At 35.9% G+C, this 15,312-nt stretch overlaps 3 protein-coding genes across 3 annotated transcripts; 1 reads left to right on the top strand and 2 right to left on the bottom strand.

Annotated features, from left to right (window-relative positions):
• Positions 1–5,159: 5,159 nt before the first annotated feature.
• LOC135793972 (glycosyltransferase 25 family member-like) lies at positions 5,160–11,628 on the bottom strand. The gene is made up of 7 exons (XM_065305092.1): positions 11,162–11,628; positions 10,799–11,033; positions 9,693–10,348; positions 7,211–7,279; positions 7,085–7,142; positions 6,009–6,133; positions 5,160–5,911 (listed from the first exon to the last, which is right to left on the bottom strand). The coding sequence occupies exons 1-7, from the start codon at positions 11,359–11,361 to the stop codon at positions 5,503–5,505; spliced, it is 1,752 nt and encodes a 583-aa protein (XP_065161164.1). The 5' UTR covers positions 11,362–11,628; the 3' UTR covers positions 5,160–5,502.
• LOC135793973 (trace amine-associated receptor 4-like) lies at positions 7,485–9,172 on the top strand. The gene is made up of 2 exons (XM_065305094.1): positions 7,485–8,401; positions 8,476–9,172. Exons 1-2 carry the CDS (start codon positions 7,547–7,549, stop codon positions 8,683–8,685), a joined length of 1,065 nt encoding a protein of 354 aa, XP_065161166.1. The 5' UTR covers positions 7,485–7,546; the 3' UTR covers positions 8,686–9,172.
• Positions 11,629–11,780: 152 nt separating the features above from the next.
• Positions 11,781–14,299, bottom strand: LOC135793971 (mitochondrial DNA helicase-like). Its single transcript, XM_065305091.1, has 4 exons — positions 13,653–14,299; positions 13,372–13,595; positions 12,883–13,319; positions 11,781–12,825 (listed from the first exon to the last, which is right to left on the bottom strand). The coding sequence occupies exons 1-4, from the start codon at positions 13,975–13,977 to the stop codon at positions 11,871–11,873; spliced, it is 1,941 nt and encodes a 646-aa protein (XP_065161163.1). The 5' UTR covers positions 13,978–14,299; the 3' UTR covers positions 11,781–11,870.
• Positions 14,300–15,312: the final 1,013 nt, after the last annotated feature.

The following is a 15,312-nucleotide window of genomic DNA, read 5'->3' on the forward strand; positions in this document are numbered from 1 at the left end:
CACGTTAAACGTTGAGTTGATCACATGCCAAGCTGTAATAAAGGAAGTTTTAGTAAGCAAACATGCCTAACACGTTTTATTAACTTAAAATATAATGTCGGAATTTTGTAACACAATATCTTGGATATTAAGTTATAATCTGATGTAAACAAGCCGGGTAGAGTATTTACATAAATTTGTAGTTGTGATAATGAATGTTTTGTGTAATAAACTCGGTAAATTGTCTTTAACATGAATTTTATTGTGATAAGAATACTAAAATTTTCAGGGTAGGTTCATTTTGGCTAGTTTTACGTTAGTTTTACTTCGTTTTTATCGATTAGGTTAAAATTTGGTGATTTTATGCAGTGCATGCTTCTTTAAATTAAAAAACTTCAATAAAACTTATACTTTGCAAGTTAAATTTAGTTTTATACGTAAAGTAAAGTTTTTAAAGTTTAATTAATATTCTCATTATGCGGCAGTGATATTTAAAATTTAATAAGCTTTCATTTTTAGCTTTCTTTTCGCAGTGTGCCGAACTGCAATATTTCAATTCCATCGTTTGATGTGTTCGTATTCTTTTTCAAAGGGAAAATATTCAAATCACACAAAATAACCTATAATTTAAAGTGGGTGTGCATGTGGTTGCAGCGTGTGTGTTAATGCGCCTTTTGTGTGTATGCCCTTTTTTCGTTTCGTTTCGCGTTCCTTTGTATTTACATCGCACCTAATATCACATTCAACCTCTGCCCGAATACACTTCTTCCATTTCATTTTGCCGGCTAACTTTTTGCACGCGCTTCGCGCGAATTTGCTGAACAATAATTTTTGCATGTTAAATTGCGTGCGAGGAAGTCACGCTCGACGTGCAAATTGGAAACACGTGTGAAATTAATTTCTGCTTCGACACTTCTGCGTATATTTTTACGTCGGCAGGCAAACTTTTATAATGTACCGAGAAATCTAATTGTAGTTTATTGACGTGCATAACAAGTAACTAACAAGGATTTTAACATGAATTATAAATTATATTATGCAACGAGCGAAGAAAATTTAAATGTGGAATGGAGATAATATTTTTATATTCAATTATATTTGTAAAATCTATGTATGAAGAAAAACAAAGTAGTGTTAGTTATATCATTTATAACTCAAGAACGGCTGGACAGATATTGTTGATTTATGATTTATTGAATTCCACTCGGCCCAGAATAGCAGAATAACTATTAAAATGTCAAAAAATAAAATTTAAAGACTGTTAAATAAGGGATGAAAATTGGTATAAAGCTTCAATCATAGTTATGACTAAATATATTTATATTTTTTATATTTTTAAGTAAAATTAATAATGATGAACACAAATCAGTAAAAAATGTCATTGGCTTGTATAGAGTTAATTCGTAACTTTGATATGTTTGATTGGCACTTCATTATAAACCGCCTCAAAGCTCTGCCAGGACTCCACATGATTTTTTCCAGTTTTAATAAAAAAATAATAAAAAAAAGTTTCATTCGCGTCGCAAACAGAGCTTGCAAAACGAAAATCTGTCCGATTTTTACGTAATTTTGACTCTCCACAATTCTTTTATAGAATTACGTCCTTAATTAAAATACCTGTCATCCTTTGCTCCTTTGGGTTTTCACTCTGTACCATTTTAAGTTTTTCAATTGACAAAAACCGAACATGTCATAAACTGAAACCTAAAAAGCCGACAAGAAATGATTCCTGATGACATCTGCGAGTATTTGAACAACGTCGGAACTTGTGGAAAACAATTACTTCCCCTGTCAGGTCCAAAAGGAAGTTGACACGGAAGTTCGGCTCTTTAGTTTCCTTTGCCTGCCACGTGCTGGGCTTCGAATTTGCGGTCACGTGTCGAGTATAAAATTGCACAAAATGAATAAAAATAAGCCAAAAAGCTATTTTGCTGCGTTTTATATTTTATTAAAAAATATCTAACATTTCTGCGCAACAAAAAATTTCAACTCTAATTTTAATTTATAAAAAAAACTGTTTAAGCATTGTTGAAGATAATTAAACTCAAAAATAATAATCAAATCACAAGCCACTCAACAACACTTTTTTCGGCATAATCATCAACCGTTATGAATCGTTATGGGCCGTTACGGCTAGGAATTTCGGGGGAGTTAACGGATAATTAATGAAATTACAACATTCTCTACACCCTGTTACGCTTCGACACATAAAATCGATAATTACACTGCCATTACGTGATTGTTTACGATTTTGGCGCGTCCGCGCGCGTACAGCATAATCAACATAATGCCCAAAAGAAGACCATTGGGCCGTGTCAAATCCCATTAACATTTACCGAAAAGATAGATACAAACATTTCGACGCAAATTTGATTACATCTAAACACCGAAACCTGGCGGATTACATATAAAATGAGATAACACAAAATGGCGGCCGCAAGTGAACTCTACTCTGCGATTATGAATGAACCGCAATGCGAGGGTGTATGTACCTGTACCTGGGATGTCATGGTTTACGCATGCGACCACGAACATTTCGAGTTAATGAAATTCATGACGCGTGAGTCATCGCACTCATAAAAACAACGGATCAACGCGTGGTAATTTCCGTCCCACGCAAACCGCACACGGGGTGAAATCATTTAAGCCGTAGAACTTGGTTGACGTTATTATCCCGCAAAAAATAGGCGAATGAGTATGCGAGGATGAGATATGACTACGGGTATAACCAGGTGCGTTCGGAGTGTGCTGCGACCTTGTTGAACTTGCCTTACTTTCACTTGTATTACGGTTATCCTCAAGAAGAGAAACGAAAATGAAAGTGGAGAATCCAGGAAAGAATTTTGAAATGTGAGTGAATATGCCACATATGAGTATAAGTAACGTAGGAAATACTCGTATATAGGAAAGTGTTATTTTTCGCTTTTCGCTTTCTTAGAAGGAATGTGTTTGGAGTGAAAACGAGTTTTCTGAGAGATGGATTTATTATTCAAAATAAGCTGCGTGGGCTCAGGAAAAAATTTCATTGAAAAACAGAAGAAAAGGCATTTGCTTTTTATCATTAGTTTGAATTACATGTTTAGTGTGAAGAAAGAAATAATGTTTCCGAAACTGTCTGGAAAGTTGTAAATGAGCATTAATTTTGCGTTTGACTGCACAGTGAAAGAAGTTAAAGTGTAATCAAGCTTAAATATTCAACATTTTATAAAAATTACAAATGGCGGAGGCGTGATTAACAAACGTAACCTAACTTTTCTTTTGATATAATACTGGTACACAATAAAAGTTAAATTATTGGAAAAAACAACAAAAAACTGTGTAATTTTTTGTTATGTTTGTGAAGTTCAGCTACATTTAATATCTAAAATCATTTGTTATGAATTCATCCCCAGAAATGTATAAATTAAATATGTAGAAGAGTTCATTTTAAAAATATGCAGTTAAACTACATTCTATTCAATTTTTCACTCGTTCCGGATGCAGATGTCATCTGCATTGCTACAAATTCCGTGCAAGCGATCAAACGTTTGTCGCATACTTCATATTACACATTTAAAATGTCGCAAATCGTGCTCGGCATACTCGTATCTACACTTTTTTGTATTGTATCCGGAATATTGTGTCAAACGCACTTTGATTGCATGCACAATCTAGACTGATTTATATTCTTCTCGTGGACTTCATAGTACAAAATTTAAAATATACATAGTTGCAGTATTACTATGTTTTACAATTTAAACTATAATTTAAAACATTTTAGTTTGAGACTGACATAAAATAGACTGTCTCAAAAATAATGTCAACGTTATCTTCTTCTATTGTATTAGTTGTATTAAGAATGGCGTTACTTGACAAGAAGCATTAAATTTGAAGTTTGATATCTTTTAATCGTGAGAATCTAGATATCCCAGTGTAAAGTTACGAGATCTAGATGTATAAAACAAAGTCGTGTTAGTTACATCATTTATAACTCAAGAATGGATGCAAAGATTTTTATGATCTATGATTGGTTGGATTCGTCTCGGCCCTGAATAGCAGAATAAATATTAAAATATAAAAAATGAAGACTTAAAGGGTGTTTAATAAAGGGTAAACATTGGTATAAAGATTCAATCGTAATTATAGCTGAATAATTAAATCCTAGATGGCGCTAAAGTGCATTATTACCATTTCTTATTTCGTTAAAATAAAATTGATAATCCTATTAATAAAACTGAGGCAAACTGCGTTTTGAACAAGAAAATAAAACTTAATTAAAATTTTACTAGAAACCTCGCGACTAAAATCTAATATTTGAATAAAACATTCAAATTCAAATATAAAGATTAAGCTTTTGTTTAATTAACGAGTTGCAAATTTCCAATTAATCACAGCTTTCAACTTGGAGTCAAGTTTAATGAAACTTTCTGAAATAGACACACACTATTCCTTAAACTGTGTCAAGATGACAAATTACTCGTATCTCCGCCTAGACAATATAAAAACTTTAAACTCATTAACCAAATTCAATGAATAGTTTTAATTCCAACTCTTTGAATATGCAGTACACTTTTTCACTGCTTTCAAACTGTAATATATATATTATGGAAATGAGAAGAACTACGCGCAATAATAAATGTACTCAAGGACAAAATTTATGCTGACACCACGAAACGAGTAGAAAGATTTTTTGCGACTCGACTAAGACGCTAGATATTGAAGTTTATGAATTATGAAAATCGTGTTATCATGTATTACCCACGATATAAATTCAAGCCAAGTCGCGAAAGCCTTGAACTATTCTTCATGATAATATTTTGAATGTCGCAGCCGTCAGAAAATATTCGACTCATCAACTCATAACTGCCCGGCGGCAAATATTCAACGCTAAAAATGTTGTCGTGCTGTTTCATGATTGGCATATAAAATTGATGTTGCATTATGTTGCATCTAGTGCATCATAATTCACAACGGAACATTGAACTACGCCCGCTGAAACGTACAATGAATTCTTTGACGTGTTTGACTGACGTCCGTAGGCAAATGCGCAGGCGCAAGCTCTGCCCCGTAGATAATGGATATTACTCACGCTTGGCCGTCCGTATATAAAGTACCCCTTTTTGTGCCTAAAAACGGTGGAAAAACTGACCCTTTAAAGGTGGAAGTAAAAACAATTTTATTGTACGTTACAAAAGTACATATTTGGTTAATGCCTCTTATATAGTTGGAACACATAATAGAAACGTATAAAAATATGAAATAAATGGCACGTATTCGCAGAATTACTCTTACTATTAAATTAAACAAAGTTTTACTATAGTTACCATTATAATATAATGAGAAATTATCTTTTGATGCTTATATCTCCATTCCAAGCCATTCAACCTTAAAATTATATGGCAATTACATTCCTTGTGAAGCGAATCATTAACTAATTAATTAGCGTCTACATTCCAGCGATTCATGTTAGTGAAAAGGCACTTAATGGCACACAAGTTCAAGTTTTTCCATTCCAGAGAAAATTGTGCCAAAAATAGAACATCATCAAAGTTCCATTCGTGTTTCTTTCGTTAGAGAATCTTCATCAGCGTGGTTGGGCTGATTATCAGTGTCGTTGTGAATGATTTGAGAGTCCTCGGTGTCGCTTATATAGCCCTGTTCGCCGGTATAGTGGGTGGGATAGAGCAGGAGCGGTGCGGCGGAGAGGGCGCGCAAATCTCGCTGCGGGTAATGAATTTTCCACGCGTGTTGCGGATGCTTATCGAAGAGGATCGGAAGATATTCGTCGACGGGCAGTAGCTTGTCGAGCGGTTGAGCGGCGAGTAGTTTTCGCGCCCCGCGCGCCGTCAACGCATAGCCTAGGGTCCAATAGGAATAGCCCACTTCAACTAGGTATTTGGCGTTCACCACCCACGGCTCGTCGCTCTCTTGCAGTCGCTTCCGACCGAAATAGCTGCAACCAAATGAACAAAGTTGCCAAACACGGTTAAAACTTGAATGCAGCACAACGTAATCCACTTTATATTAAAAAAGAAAAAAGTTATACATACACCAGGTCCCAATCAGGAATAGTCCTTAATTCATCCATTAGTTGACGAACCTTGATGGTAAAAAACGACTCGAATCTCACATCGTCTTCCAAAACCAGCGCTATCTGATGACCTTCCTCCACGATCTGCAAATAGAACTATGAATTAAATGCGCAACGCACGAGTAAATAAATCCTCATGTGACATTGCAAGATGTCGTAAATCGAAGTGAGGATAAGATACAAGATTTCGATTGTTTGCGGTACACAAGGCGAAACTAGTGCGGAACAAATGTGCGAGGACTTTAATTTATGTGGGGGGTTAATTAAATTGCCATGTTAGCAAGAAACACGAAACAAGCAAACAAGCTTGAGGTTTCTCGTTTAGGAAGACAGTAACACCAAGGAACAGGAGGTGCATATAAGTGTTTTAGTGCAACTTAGCAGAAGTATAATGAACATTGTTAGTAAATAACTGTTTGAATGAAATTTCATGAAGCTTCTTCAAAGTGTATTATTACTTTTAAGTAGCAAAATAACGGACAATTAAAAGTATTTAAATTTTACCTAAAGGGTAAGGTAATTGTCTTTATATTAATTTATTATTAAGAAAATGCATATTAAAATTTATTCGGTTCTTTTGCCTAAATAGCTTTTAGTAAAAATTTAAGTAAGATGTACTTTTCATGCTAAAATCAACATTTATCCCTTATTTCACATCCTTAAAGTTATTATTTTCGATCCAAAAGTATCCTACGTTCTTCTCAATACTCTTGAGTATATGTGTACAAAATTTCATGATGATTACTTGAGTAGTTTCAGCATGAAAGCGTAACAAACAAATAAACCCACTAAGAAAAACCTAAAAATGAAGCTTTACGCTATTTTAACACCAAACTGAATGCATTCTTGTTGTTTATTGCATGAAATCGAAAAATTTCATCTATTTTATCGCCTCTTCGCATGCATTTGAACCTAAATAGACTTTCAATTTGTTTTACACACTTTCTCGCACCGGCAAAAGATTTAATCGCACGAATTGAATTTCCGACACGAACATCCAATGCATATTTAAAAAAAAACACTCCGTATACTCACCCTCTGCCAGATTATGTAATGGCTCATGAAGCAGCCGATCTCACCATGCGTCATTGGCCTGCGAACAGCATGAAGCAAAAACTTTGCCAATAAATTATGCGTTTCATGACTTTCCGCACTTGTTACCTCTTATGATAAGGATCCGCGTACTCCGGCAGAAACGTTATAGACTCAAGCAGCGCCTCGCTGAGATTCCTGTAATTTCAAACACACAAACTTGTAAATTCACGCCATTTTAAACCGGCTTTCTTTCTCCTTCCAGATGCACAATCCAGCAGGATGATGAACGACTGGGCGAACTCCACCAACAGTTACTACTACTACTATAATTTCAGCGATGATTATCTCAAAAATTTCACCGGCACGAACGGAACCTTCCTTCCGGAAGCGGACGCGAATACATTCAGTGCGTTGGTCAGATACGCCCTGCCAATCCTGTTGATATTATGCCTCGTCTCGATAATGATCAACGTGCGAGTACTGATCGCAGTGCGATGGATCCGTCGGCCGTTGTCACCGACACTTCACATCAGTCTGAGTCTCGCCGCCGCCGACGCCTGCACATCGACATTAATCGGTGTCGGTTTGGTCATCAACAGCTACCTGCCACACCTGCACAACATCGAATTGTGTCACATACAAGTATGGCTGGAGATGTATCGCCTCAGTGGTATTATCATCACAGTTTTCCATCTCCTGGCTCTCAGCATCAATCACTGGCTGGGGATACTAAAACCATTGCATTATACAACTATAGTGACATCGAAAAAGATAACTATCGTCACGGTGATGTTGTGGGTGGTTCCAATCGCGTTCTTCATGACGTACTTCCTTACCGAGAGGAACTTCTGGCAGACATGTCCAATTACTGACAATTCCTTCGACAAGGTCAAATTTCGAATTGTATTCATATCGTTCTTCGTGGTGCCGCTCATCATGATGATATATTTCTACTCGCACATTTTGTATATTGTGCGCAGGCAGCAGAGAACATGGGCGACACTGTCGCGATCTGGAAGTCAGCGTAGTCGAGGGATGACCAGAGCCAGCACCCAGCAGCGACGCACAATGGAGGGCAACGTGAAAGCTGTTTATACAACATTGTTGATTCTCGGCTCGTTCCTCGTCGGCTGGCTTCCAGCCGTGACGATTTTCGTGTTGATTTGTGCGGATGGTTGCGTGTTTGCAACGGATAAATTCGCGCAGGAAGTCGGACTCCTGATGCAATTCGTCATTGGATGGCTGAGCAACATATTGATTATTTTAAAAACTGTTGCTAATCCGATTATTTACTCCGCCAGAATGATTGAAATTAAAGTAATTATTATTTGATAGTAAAAATTAATTTTCTAAAGCGTAGATAATGACTAATATTTGATGTCTTTTCTTAGGACGGAATGCGTCGGATGGAATTAGCCCTATCTCGGATGTTTTGCAATTCGAATCGTCGAGATCGTTACACAACGAACCTCCATCAGCCGCTCAACTTCGGTTGTAGTGCGGGGAGCGGTAATGCAAACATGACGGCGTTGTGCCGCCTCAACGGCAGCGTCACGACGCGCCGCAGCGGGCGCTCAAATTACCCAAACACTTTGGTGTAATTAACAACAATATCCTCTTAACGCCGGACGGGGACGAAAAAAAATACCTTGGAAAATGGTCCAGCTAATACACCTAGATTCAGCTGGTATAGTTTCCGCAACAAAAGCGGGGCATTATTTGTTCTTAGAAACCATTCCTACGCGAATAAACAAAAACAACCTATAGTATTGTGATTTGTGGCGTAGCGTATCATATACGGAACCTTACGATCCAAAAGTTCCATTTCTTGCGTCGCAAAAGACAAATTTTTAAATAAATTTGAAACCTCTTTGATCCAAATATTTGAAAATTAAACCTGTTTCCTCATGAAAGGTGAGAGAAGAGGGTCCAGAAGTCTTTATGGTAGCTACGCCACTGATCAGGAGTATCACGTCAACATGCTGTATTGTTTACATACATCATATTATAAGTAAATTATTTGTATATTTTTCAAATGGCGATCAAATAAATAAATATTTATTTTATAACACCGTCTTTACAACGTAGAAGAAAAGAGTAAAGGACAATGCAAATTAATTAAATTGGCCGTCCATAACAATTAATGTTAAAACATTATCAATGTCGTAGATATTCACAATTTATAAAATATGCAACAAAAAAGAACGTACGTTGAAAAATAAAACATGTGGCGCCATTTTACCCTAGAGACGAAAAGGAAATACCAACCGGAAACTAAAAGCGGAGTCGATATGCAGTATAAATGATAAAAATACCAAATGGAACAAGTAGATTTTAAAGAGAAAAAGAGCAAAGGAAGAAAATCGAATTCCAGCAACATATACCCGCGAGGGAAAACGACTGCTGCTCGCGGCTTGAATAATTTCCACTGACAATACACCGCTGCATAATATATTATGCTATTTGCCGAAAGCGATGACGAAATCTATCTTTATCAATGAACCTCAACGCCTTCCAAATCACCTGTCACGACCGTCACCATCTTGAATCACTAGCATAATTCACTGCTCCAAAATTAAAAAAAGGATAAAAGTAAAATTGTACTCACCTTCCATCAACAGCATCAACAATCTGCACATCCAACCCTAGTTCATCAAAACAATGCAACATCCTTTCCCGTCTTTCCGTCCTCCTAGCCAAGTTAATCATATAGATTTCATCAAAACCCAGCTTTGACTTCGCAGGCAGCCTGACAAAGTCACCAAAGACATCGAGGTTCACCGGCAACGGGTCGTTCTCAACCAGGACCTCAAGTTTCAGATTTGTGAGCTGCATTAGATCGTGTTGCAGAGTATCATCGGCCTCTAACGGCACCATTATGAATCCGTACACTTGATCGTTACAAACATGTAAAGGGATGTTGTGCGTCCGGGCGGATATCGCAAATGTGATGATGTCATCACTAGGCCCTGTATAATTTTCCACTTTTTCCGGCATATAGGTCAAATGGTCAGAGGCCAGACTGTTTAGATGTATCAGCACGGCGGAATGGATCATCGGCACGTCGAAGCATCCGATTCGTTCACGATTCAATACTGGTTTGTAGTCCTCCGTGCGCTCGTAATAAAAGTCCTCGGTCATGCCGTGCCAGAAGTTTGAATATAAACCGTCTGATTTCAAAAGTGGGGCAACCACAGGGAGGTTTTTGGACAGCAGGGAGTCGAGCGTGTTGGGATTAGTTAGGAAAGCATCTGCGTCTAACATCTGGAACAATGTAATTAAAACTGTGATGTTTAATGAGGAAATTCGTGGTCCAAGTAATATCTAAGTGTCTGAAGCAGATACAAGCAAGTGTAGTCCGAGTTATTAATTAATTATTAGAAAATTACAATTTTCGTTTAGTAATCTGAGTTTATCTTGATAAATAATAAAGTTTTGATTGTATTATTATCAATAATCTTCTAAACATTCAATTTAATCATTATTATCCGTATATAAATATTGCGCAGGTGTAACAAAAAGTTTTGTACATCTCCTTGAATGATTAATGAGACTTTTTGTCGTCCTTGTATACGCTTAGTTTATGTAATTAATTGGATGAGGAAGTTGGACGTTACGATTAGAAAAGTTTAAACGCTGTTTGAACATAGGCAACCCAATATACAACTCACGTATAACAGCAATTGTAAGTACATAATTGAAATGTTTACATACCAATAAATAATCAGCCCAGATTTGTCGTCCGTAGTTTAAAATCTCCTCTCTTAACTGAATAATGTGATTAAATCTTTCATCAGTCCAATAACCAATCCCTTTCTGATCTTGGTTCACTGATTTTTTTCCGTTCTTCTCGAAACTAACTTTTACATTATGATATTTATTTTTAACACTACTCAGCCACTTCTTTAAAATTTCTATTGAATTATCTACATTATCATCACTTTTTATCCTGTAAAATAAATCCGCAAATTATATTTTTGTCTCTGTTGAATATTTTAAATACATTTAACTCAGAAATGAATATAAACGCAAGTTTAAGTAAATACTATGAATTAAAGTATGTATGTCATTACATACCATAAAGATATCCGCTGTTTCGGATAATCCAGACGCTCTAGAAGCGTTAGGAAATACGGCAGCGTGTGCGCTTTATTCCGAACTAAAATCCCAATTAAAACCGCCGGTCTTTTCACTTCACTTGCACTCCCGTTTCCATTACGCAGTAAACACAGAATTAAAACGTGTACCAGCGCATAAGTTAAAATTCCGAGCTTCATTTTAGGCAATTAGCACGCGTTTCAGTTAAAATTAGTTAAAACCAACTCAAAATAGGCATGAATAATGAGGTTATACTGAGCGATAGAGATAAATAGGGACGATATGTACCCCGGTTTCGATAATGAATATAACAGATCATTTGTTTACGTTCGGGCTGAAACGACCGTGAGGCTGGGTACGCCGAACTTGCAAACGAAACTGAAATGAAATGAGATGCATCTGTAGACCAGCGAGCAAACAGCGCAAAGCAATGCAGTCAGCTGATTGCCGCTGGAGACATGTGTATGTGAACCAGACTGTTGCGCTTTAAATGCGACTGCACCCAAGTATAGAACAATTCAATGAATTAACGCCGGAAGTTTTAAGTTTCATGGGAAACTACTGACACTACACAAGCATAGCACAAATAAGATGAATGTTTTCACTTGTACAAATACTATATGTTTATATTTATAAAATATAAATTTCTTAGCTGACTCAGTAACAAAATATATAGTGTATAAAAATATCACTCAGTCTGGTAAATGCCCTGATCATTAGTAACATCAATCTTTGGACCAATTTCCAACTTCTTTTTGTCTTTTTTACTCACAAAACTCAAGCTAGACTTATCAAAATCTAATGGCATCACACCCAGATCGCCGCTGTAACGATTCTTACAAACCTGTAAATACTTCTTGCCTTTTATAGAAGCCAGTCGCTTATCTTGAATAATTAAAATGTTGTCGGCTTCTTGCGAGGCTTTGGCACCGCCGAAAATTGAACTCATCGTCAGATCTTCCGCATCCCGCTCTTTCCTAGGATGAATAACTAAAGTAACATGACAATTTCTTCGCGTAGCAAACGTTCGAAAGTTGGCTACGATTAAGTCCTGCTTCCAGAACCTGTCCATGTTTCTCGTCTCTTCACTCATACCCATCATAAACTGCAGGTTGTCAATGATGACATGCGAAATATCATGCACATAAACAGCATGCTCGATGGCTTCCATTACAACTTTGATCGATTGCTGGCCGTGAAAAGTCATATAGTAAATAGGAAGGACTTCAAATTTATCAGCCCAGTGATCGTACTGATCTAAATGTTCGTCGAGAGGAATACCCGCCATTTGTTGCAACATTGTGCGTGCTAAACGCGCGTTGCGAATTTCAAAACTGCCCCAAAGTGTATTCACACCTTGCATTGCTAAATCCAGAGAATATTCGCTTATGAAAGTTGTTTTACCGCTTCCGGTAGGGCCAGTGAATACTGTGAGTTCGCCGCGGCGGTGACCTTTGACTATTCGATTTAATGTGGGAAAACGTGACCATTTTATGCCCTGCACACGGTCGATGTTTTGCAGATCTGAGAGGACGTCTTCACGCAGACTCGCAAACGTTGTGATTGATTTGTGCCACATTGGTTGCGCGGATGAGATGAGATTCTTGAAGTCCTGCAATGTTTCCGGAACAACTTCCATATTCCTATGACAAATAATAATGTTTTAACAAATTAATTCAACTTTATTAGTAATATTTCACCTTATAAAGGAACATCTTCGTTCTCCAAGCTTCTTAGAAAAATTCCTTGCAGTTTCCCACGCTGAGAGATCATTTCCAAACCATAGAATCAACCTGGCAAATCGATCAAACGCGGGTAAAACGTGCAAAGAGAGATTTGCAAGTCCATTTGGTAAACAGATAACATGATATGCTGAATTAGCATTAACAAAATTGAGAAAATCGCCAACGGTTGCAACTACAATAGCTGTTGATGAAGATTTGCTGCCTCTATGATACAAAATACCACTTGATGCTGTGTGTCTTAAAGACGGTTCGATTGAACTTTTAGCATTCACTCTAATAACTTTATGGCCCACAATGTCATATGCAGAATTATGAAGTGGAAAATACATACTGGTGTGGGTGATGTCCACTGTTACACCCAGTGTTATCATTAAACTCTTTGGAATTATGTCCTAGAACAATCAAATTAATAAATAAATCACAAAATAACTATAAAATCTTTACTGGCAGCTCAAATTTCTTCAATATTTGCTTGGAAAGAGCATCATCAATGTTTTTAAAACTTATTGTATTGTTTTTCAAGTTTCTTAAGTACTGTGTAAGTTTGTTCAGCTCTTTCACAACCAGTGGATCTTTGAATTTGACATTTTTGGTGTTGCTAGATGTGATGTAGGATTCAATATCAAACCAGGTTCCTGTATGATGACATGTTTCACATGTGAATGATCCTGAAGCAAAGGTAAACATTAATAAGCTATTTTAAATAAAACAAAAATTATTAATACCTGTTCTTTTATTAACAAATATTTTTGTTTTATCTATTAGACTCTCTTTTTGCTTCTCACACATAGGACAACTAATTATAAAATTAGTGTAAACCTCCTCAAACTTCATATCATACTTCTTAAACTTTGATCGAATGGTGGAGACTGATACTTCTGGAATATCTTCAAGTCGAACATCCTTGAAACTTCGAAATTGAATATGTTGTACTTGATGATTGGGTTGAGTGTTGTTGGTGGTGTTGGTGTTTGTTTTGGTTGTTTTATATAATTTGTAGAATGATTTGCAGAATTTGTTAACGATATTGAACGAATTAATAGAAAACATTGTTTTGAAAACTTATATTCATTATGAAGACATTGAATCATGTTATTGTCATTTATCCTTTTAACTTAAAAGTTGTTAAAAGTCTTTGAGAATCACGTAAATCACATGTATAAATTCAAACATAACCTTACAGAAGTTGACCGTTTTTCGCCTTAAAACTCGAATCGTTAACATACAATGCGTTCATGGATGAAATTTGGATAAATAATTGAGTAGTTGTATGTTTTCAGAAACAAAATGTGGATTAACTTAAACAATTACACTTAAAAGAATTAGATTTCATTGATTTTGCAACGATAAACTCAAATTTAATAAAATTAACCATTTCTCATTATGTTAAACGATAGATACTATGATGTACACTAATCAATTAATCAATTTGATTGACAAGAAATAATGTTTTCATGATCATGCAACCACTTATTAAATTTGAGTGTTTAATTAATGTAAATTTATGTTCTAGAACTTTTTCCTTACAGAAACCTAAATAAGTAGGTAGTAAACGTGTATTTCTTGTTTCTTCATATAATGGCGGCCATTTTAATGGATAATCTGAATATGGAAGTTGCAAACTCGGTACAACTCATGTTAAATATTATCATAAATACACATTTTCAAAACGCTAGATGTGTTATTCAGTTTGAAACACCTGCTAATGATTATTTCAAAATTCATTTAAATTCGACACTTCCGCAATTAGTAAATCCGAAAATCTGTGTTCCTGGTTGCATTCATTATATTCTATATGATTTATCACTAACCAACCACAATTATATTTATAAATGCCTTTTTGACAATAATGATAATGCATTTAAAGGCATTATTTTGTTAAAAATGATACAATCAACAATTATAAACAACCAGAGTTTCGTTTTCAAGATGATAACTTTCGTATTTATGCTGCGAATGCAATTTTTATCGAAAGAGTATACAATGAGTTTATCATTTATGCTTTTGATCATTGGGAATTAAGGGAGATAATTATGTTAAACCGATGGAGAATTTCAGATAAAATGTTTCAAAATGCAAATATTGGTGATTTCTTTTCGGATTCACGAAGAAAACAAACTGGAGGACGTTTAGAAGTTGGTGTTTATTCAAATACTTTTCCAATGACTTTCGGATGTAACATTTTTAACGATATTTTTATATTTATTGTTATTTTGCGTATATTTTAGTAAACGCAGTTGGATCCGAAGTGAAAATGATGATATTCTTTGCACATTCAATGAATATGGACATTTCAGTGTCCACTGGATGGGCCCCAAATAGACCAATGTTTTTATTAGGAATACTAGGCCTTCACCCTGGCCTAACCACAACTTATGACGTAAC

Source organism: Atheta coriaria, unplaced genomic scaffold, assembly GCF_025399875.1.
Source record: "Atheta coriaria isolate IRGN ID8LTWV9N9 unplaced genomic scaffold, Caltech_Dcor_3.1 hic_scaffold_6_pilon, whole genome shotgun sequence".
Taxonomy (NCBI): domain Eukaryota; kingdom Metazoa; phylum Arthropoda; class Insecta; order Coleoptera; family Staphylinidae; genus Dalotia; species Dalotia coriaria.